This window comes from Myotis davidii, unplaced genomic scaffold, assembly GCF_000327345.1.
Source record: "Myotis davidii unplaced genomic scaffold, ASM32734v1 scaffold497, whole genome shotgun sequence".
NCBI classification, from domain to species: Eukaryota; Metazoa; Chordata; class Mammalia; order Chiroptera; family Vespertilionidae; genus Myotis; species Myotis davidii.
This window is the reverse complement of record NW_006288434.1, coordinates 3329001-3336807: the sequence shown is the minus strand read 5'-3', so window position 1 is coordinate 3336807 and position 7807 is coordinate 3329001. Positions and strand designations below refer to the sequence as shown.

The 7807-nt window shown below is 44.4% G+C and overlaps 1 protein-coding gene across 4 annotated transcripts in view; it reads left to right on the top strand.

Annotated features, from left to right (window-relative positions):
* The window catches only part of GRHL2 (grainyhead like transcription factor 2), a 116855-nt gene that overhangs the window by 70730 nt on the left and 38318 nt on the right, over positions 1-7807 (top strand). For all 4 annotated transcript variants that reach the window (XM_006760277.2, XM_006760279.2, XM_006760278.2 and 1 more), the window contains exon 8: positions 4207-4301. In XM_006760277.2, coding sequence (XP_006760340.1) covers positions 4207-4301 — 95 coding nt within the window. The remainder of the gene's footprint in view (positions 1-4206; positions 4302-7807) is intronic.

The following is a 7807-nucleotide window of genomic DNA, read 5'->3' as shown; positions in this document are numbered from 1 at the left end:
TGAATCTGATTCACACCAACATTTGAGAACACCGTTATAGAACATCTACTCAAGCCTATAAGTTACAGGCATCCAGACTCATCCTATGTCTTTGGGGGGCACCCTAACAGGCCCCAGAGAATGTACATGGCCATGCATTCCCTTACTCCTCGCTCTGACATTCCAAGGACACACACAACCGTAGAGGACTCTGGAAAGCTTAACTCTATCACTCGCAACATAACAATGAGATCGATTCATTTTTACTTCATTAGACAAACTCCCATTTCTTCTTCCCATGGCTTTATTCTTCTTTTTTTTTTTAAAATATATTTTATTGATTTTTTACAGAGAGGAAGGGAGAGAGATAGAGAGTTAGTAGAGAGTTAGAAACATCGATGGGAGAGAAACATCGATCAGCCGCCTCCTGCACATCTCCTACTGGGGATGTGCCCGCAACCCAGGTACATGCCCTTGACCGGAATCGAACCTGGGACCCTTTTTTTCCTATAAGTTACAGGCATGCAGACTCATCCTATGTCTTTGGGGGGCACCTAACAGGCCCCAGAGAATGTACATGGCCGTGCATTCCCTTACTCCTCGCTCTGACATTCCAAGGACACACACAACCATAGAGGACTCTGGAAAGCTTAACTCTATCACTCGCAACATAAAAATGAGATCGATTCATTTTTACTTCATTAAACAAACTCCCATTTCTCCTTCCCATGGCTTTATTCGTTTTGATAACTCAAGCTAGTCATGCATTGTTGGGTTGTCCCTTTGTGTGCAAATTACTAAGGTTAATAAAAACTACCTTTTAACTCAGATTCAATTAGCATGCATTTTTTTTTTAGAGACCCATTTCAACTGATTATAATTTTGCTCCATCATGCTGGTTTTTACTGTAGAAACCTCTCAGCCATTTTCCTATGTATATCCCCATCCTCACCAAGTAGATGTTAGTATTATATAGATATTCACAGACCGGTCTACAAAACATATAGCTTTTATATTGCATCATCACTTGTTTTTAGGAAAAGCAAGTCCATCCAAAATGTGATATGGTCACAGTTATGTGCTGTTTAATGCTTTTTAAGTGGGGTGATGATTTTTCAGCGATAGTGGCTCGCATGCAAAAAAAGTCACTCACTAAAATCACATGACTTCCCGATGATTAGAGGGAATCTCAGATGGAGGGGATTGAATGGTGACCCTCAAAAATGATATGTTCATGTTCTAACTTCTAGAACCTGCACATATGATCTTATTTAGGAAAAAAGGTCTTTACAGATGTAATTAAGTTACAGATCTCAAGATGAGATTGTCCTGATGAGGATGGACTCTGAATTCAATGACAGGTTTTTAGAAGAGAAGGGAGACATAGACCCAAAGGCACAGGAGAGAGGAGCATGAGGACAGCGGTAGCATGAGAGGGACGCATCCACAAGTCAGGGGACACAGGATTGCCAGCAACCACCAGAAGCCAGGAGAGAAGTGCGGGGCCCATTAATTTTCAGAGCCTCCAGAAAGAGCCAACCCTGCTAACACCTTGATTTGGAACTTCTGGCCTCCAGAAACTGTGAGAGAATAAACTTCGATTGTTCTAAACCTCCAGGCTTGTGGTAATGTGTTATGGCAACTCTAGGAAACCCAGCTCATTGCACCGGCTCATTACAAATAGCTTCTACTGGTTGTAGCTGCCAACATTTACAAAACCTGGGTTTGAGAAACTTTCTTAAGGAACTAAGTTAAGGAAGGCTTAACACCAAGTTGCTGAATTTCTGTTTTTAATACCATAAGTCATACGCCTTTAAGCAAGCAACACTCATCAAAGGACACATTAACACAGTTTTCAGAGCAGGAGATACATCCATTAGCTTTTCATTCATTGGACAAATGTGCATGTGGGCAAAGCACCATCAGTGTGCATACAGTGTTCAGCCAGTTAGAAAACCTTGACAGTCACAGAGTAGTAGGTGAATGGCTTACAGCAGTGATTTGTCAACCTTTTTCATCTCATGACACACATACACTAATGACTAAAGTTCTGCGGCACACAAAAAAGTAACTGGTAAAAGAAATGCAAATATAACATCATTAGGATACCACTTTGTACCCATGGGATTGGCCCCGAAAGTAGAAATCTGGTGAGAAATAGGGGAAATCGAATTCTTGTTGGAGTCTAGACTGACATGAGCCATTCTAGGGAGTGAGTCTGGAGGGCCATTCTGGAGAGCACATCCAAGTAGGTTTCTCTGTGATTAACCAGCAATAAGGGTCCAGGAATAAGGAGTTTTATTTAAAACAAAACAAAACACAAAATCAAACTGCCTTTGTTCTATTCTGGATTATTTTCAGCTTGTTGGTTTTATGGACTTTCTTTTCTTATTATTTGAATTATGGATAGAAAAAGCAAATAGGAGTACCACTCTCAACCTCATTCACAAAACAGAATGAATTTTATTCATAAAGAGAAAGTAATTACAGTTTTGGTGAAGGATGACGTGAATTTAGGTTTTGTGACAAGTGAGGAGTAAACAGTTAAAATGATTACATATGTGAACTTTAGGGAAACAGACTACAAAATTTTAAAGCGTTAGCATAGGGAACTCGGGACACCACCACCCTGGAGTGTTCTGGCAATGTCACAGGACAGGGGATGAGGAAACAACCCTCTGACCAGTAATATGGCAGATTCTGTAGACAATGAACACTTTGTACACCCTGGAAGTCAGCTGTAGTAACTAACTCCTATCCTAACTCAGAAGGGAAATTGTAAGAGGTCTATTTGTTTTATAAATATCATCATAATTGAGTCTTCCTCTGATCCCCTGTGTGGGGTGGGCTGTGACTGCACAGAGTAAGTGTACGGGGCCTAATTGAGAAGGATGTGGTGGGTCATGGTGAAAGATTTAGCCTTAGGAAAAATTATGAAAAGCTCATGGTCATCGTTTCATTTTAGAAAAGTTATCGTGGAGGCTTAGAGAGGAAGAACATGGGTGATTAGGTGACCAGTTTGTGAATAAACCTGGCCTCGAAGAAAAGCAGAAGGGTTGTATCATGATGCCAGCCAAGCAGGACGTGACGAATGTTTATGTAGTGCCCAAGGGACAGAATTAAGGTAGGAAGTCATTTCTAAGGAGGTCAAGAGTAGGGAGGGAAAAAACCTCAGATGGCAGCTGTAAGCTAGAAACCACAGGAAGTAGTGAGCAGTAACACTGGGAATATCATGTCCAGACCTGCAGGCCAACTGAGGCCGTGACCGTGGAGACAGTGAGCAATGAAGATTTTTATCACAGGTGTGTTTGTGGTACCAGAGAGCTAGACTACCAAAGGGCCCACCTCTGAGGAGAGGGAATGAATTGTGACTGGTGGTCCCCATGGAATTCTATGTAGCTGCATTTAGATTGGGAAGGGCCAGAGTGAGGCTTGCCAGATAAAATACAGGGTGCCCAGTTAAATTTGAATTTTTGATGAAGAAAAAATACTTTTTTTTGATAAGTATATCCCAAATACTTGCTAAATCTGGCAACCCTACCCATAGCCCAGTACAATTTGTGAAAATGAAAGCTATGTATGCAGGCAAATCAACCAAAGGCTTTTAAACATATAGATGCCCTGGCCGATGTGGCTCAGTTGGTTGGAGTGTCGTCCAATATACCAAAGGGTAGCAGATTCCATCACTGGTCTAGGCAAGTGCAGGAGAATAAATAAGTACTACACAAATAAAAGAATAGAGAGCCTTGGTGATACTGAGCTAGGTATGATTCCCTCAACCTCTCCCGAATTTCCTCCGGAAGTCCTGATGACACTGCCTGGCTGATGAACAGAATATTCTATTTTACGAATCAATCCGTATGGAATACCCTGGCATTCCCAGCAAACTTAAGTGGCAGGAAAGTGAGTAGGAGAAGGAATGGGTAGGAGACAAGGGACTCAGAAGGGAAAGCATAATTTTATAAACTGAATAAAAAATGACACTAATGAGCAAATCAGTTAGGCACTTTGCTTCACCTAAGATGTAGTCTTTTAATAGAGGAACACGGCTACCTTCTTATAAATATTAGTGAAAGGCTACCAGCAAGTATAAATCCGTAGCTATTGCCATAGAAACGGCGAGAAGAAGAGGCAAAGTTTCAGGTTCCCCATTGGAAAAATGACAGTTCTACCCATGTCACTGGGTAACTCTGATTCTTAAAACCATTTTCTTTTCTAACGTTGCAGCGGATTACAAGGAGAGCTTTAATACGATTGGAAACATTGAAGAGATTGCATATAATGCGGTTTCCTTCACCTGGGACGTGAATGAGGAGGCCAAGGTGAGTGAAAAGGAGCACGGATTCATTGTTCAAACTTCTAAGTAATGTGCACTTTCTCTGCAGGTGATTTTTTTTTTTTACAACAGGCTTTATAGGTAGAGAAAGATCTGTTAACTTGAGCCAGAGCAAGAGGAAGTGAACCCATTATTTTTCTCTAGAAGTCATACACATGCAATTCTGTGGAGCAAAATTGCCTTTTTGGGGGGTGAGGGGGGAGCAAAGGACGGGTACCTGTGCCTCTGTGGCCTCCTGAGGGATGCCTCCAAAGCCTCTAGGCTCCATTTTAGCTCTTGGGCTTGGCAAAGAGTGGCCACAAAACCTTTCCAACCTGCACTGTAGATTCTCCTGAACCCCTTCTCACTGCAGCCTTCTTCAGGGAGAAGGGGTTCAGAGCTCATGCTTCACAGGTACGTGCCTGGAAATGTCTCCTGACCCCACGATTCCTCCCAAGTGTGTAACCTGCTGGAGGGAGGGGGCAGGAAGCAGGGCCGCAGGCCTCTGAACTCACTTCCCAAGGTTCCCCACCGCTGTGACCTTGAGCCGTTTTTTTCCTTGTTGACTGCTTAAGCTTTCTCGCTCTCTCTCTGGTGCCAGCCTAGTTTAAAAGGGCAAGAGCCAGGCCTCCAGCAGGGTGTGCCCGGGGGGGTTCCGCCGTTGACAGGTGCACAGGTGAGACTCGCCAGTACTCCCGTTTGCTTTGGGGCCGGGAGTCTCTGGGTGCATGAAAACTCCAAACTTCTGTCTGCGCTCTTTTTTTCCGTGTTGGATAGCTTCTGACTCTTGATCCTTCTTTTGCACTAAAGAGAAGTTTCCAGATGAAACCTAAGTTTGTTTTGTACTTCAGTTATGTACCATCTAGATTCCAGGAGGGCGTTACACAACTTTGTCTTCAAACTAATGAAAAGGTCAGTGTAAACAAGTCCCTTCAATGCTGTATTGTCTGCAAGCGGGGAAGGCTGGGTGAGAGAGGAAACTGGATTTGAGTTTGCGGGCAGGACTTATGGAGGAAGATGAATTGCTCACTGTCTCATTCCGCTCACGTATAAAACAATGTAAACGAAACTGGCTTTCGGCCCAAGAAAGGTGACTTAAATGGGCAAGCAGCGAGCGTGCCAGGGAGCTAGAAGGAAGTGGGCCTCAGAGCAGCGGGGAGTCAGTCAAATGCAGAGCTGTAGGGAAGCTTCTTCTAGGGTCCGTTCACCTCCATTTAAAGCTCCTTGTCCAGGGCCGGCCGGTGTGGCTCAGTGGTTGAGCATTGACTTAAGAACCAGGAGGTCACAGTTCTATTCCTGGTCAGGGCACATGCCTGGGTTGCAGGCCCAGTGCGGGGTATGCAGGACGCAGCCGATCAATGATTCTCTCTCATCACTGATGTTTCTACCTTTATCTCCCTCTCCCTTCCTCTCTGAAATCAATACAAATATATATATTTTAAAAAGTTTCTTGTTCAAGCCCCAGACTTTCCCTTCGTCCTCTTCTCTCAGAGGCTGGGGTACTGGGCTAGGCAAAGAAAAGACTTCGTGCAAGGCACAGCCGGCCTGGGGTTAGAATCCTTAGCAAGTCATCTTACCTCTCTGGGCCTCACTCAGCTCCTTTAATAAAAATAAAAAACAAAATTAAAACAAACTTTTCCAAATAAACTCTGCCGTGCCAAGTCTGGTGTGTGATGTGTGAAGATCCAGAGCTCTGGGGGAGGGCAGGGGAACCAATAACCACACGGCCGCGTGTGGGGCGCGAGGGGCAGGCCTTTCACAGTCACGGGGGAGACACTGGCGTCCTATCCTCGGAAGCGCCTTGCCAGCCAATGTAAAGGAGCTACAAATGTGAGCTGTAATCACAGCCCTAACGTTCATTACCATGTAGCCTGTGCTAACGAGTGCTAGTGGGTGAATGCCTTAATGGTTATGTGCCAGTAGGGACCCTTTAAAGAAAATGCCAAAACCGAAGGGACAGCTTGAGTGATAGAGGCGCTGAGGTGCCACAGCGAGGCAGTGAATTTGGGTGGAGTTGACCCTTCTTTCAGCCTCGTTAAGACAATTCCATGCCGCACCCGGAGGCAGAAGCTCACGTCTCTTGTTCGAACACGTTGGAGCATGTGTGCTGTTCCAGCATCACAGGTTTAGCTCACAGAAGCTTCTTGTAGCAACATTTGCTTCTTTCTTTAATCTATATATTTTAGTTACTAATACTTGATTATTGCAATTGTATGCAGTCTGGGTTAACCAATAAGTAAAAAAAATAGTTTCTAATAATTTCCCCCAAAGGACTGGAAAGGCTTTTAAAGAAAAACCATAAAAATCAAGTCTGTTTCATTAGTGAGGCCAAGAAGATATTTTTTCATCAACTCGGAGCCTAAGAAATTTCTTTAAAATGTTACTGATTTTAGCCCTGGCCGCCGTGACTCGGTTGGGCATCATTCTGTGCACCATGAAGTTCCCGGGTTCCATTCCCTGTCATGGCACATGCCTGGGCTGCAGGCTGGATTGCCCACAGGGGACGCATGCCTGGGCTGCAGGCTGGATTGCCCACAGGGAACGCTGCAGGAGGCAGCCCATAAATGTTTTGCTTTCATATCATTGTTTCTCCCTTCCTCTCTCTCTAAAAGTCAATTAAAAAAATCTTTAAAAAAACTAGGGGGCAGATGCTCAATGCAGGAGCTGTCCCATGGTGGTCAGTGTGCTCCCACAGGGGGAGCTCTGCTCAGCCACAAGCTGGACTGACGGCTGTGAGTGCAGCAGCGGTGGCGGGAGACTCTCCTCATGAATGCTAAGAATGTCTGACTGCAGCTTAGGCCCGGACATAAGCCGTCAGTCGGACATCCCCTGAGGGCTCCCAGGCTGCCAGAGGGATGTCTGACTGCCACCTTAGGCTTGATCCCCTGAGCAGGCTCAGGAACCCCTCTGAATGCATGAATTTTCATGCACCGGGCCTCTAGTTTTATAATAAGCAGACTGCATAAAACAAAGCATGTGGTTGAGTAAAAAAGTTTTTTAACAAAACAAGAAGTAAAAGACGTCTCTCCCACAGTGGAATTGTTTGTGATTTTCATATCATGGACTTCTCAGGAGCAGTTGAATTTGCTTTTGAGTTCCTATTGGCAGCATCTACACAGAAATTTCTTGTAGGCTTCAGGGCTGGGGCCCCATTTAGTGTCATGTGATGCTTTGGTTTATGTGACCAGAGGACACAAATTGTGGCCTGCAGCCTTCATATGGTCCACAGAACATATATGTATATGTAGCATACATTTACGTATTTTATTTCAAAAATTTAATTTTTTTGCCCACATTTAATAATCAGGAGGTTACTTTAATCTGCTGCCAGAGGGATGTCTGACTGCCACCTTAGGCTTGATCCCCTGAGCAGGCTCAGGAACCCCTCTGAATGCAAGGCCCCAATCCTCATCCCTCAGACAGCCAAATATGCAGTTTATTGCATATTGGGGAATGTAATGACACGTGGAGATTGACAGAGTAGAGCTGAGAGAAATGGGACCAGGATCCCCG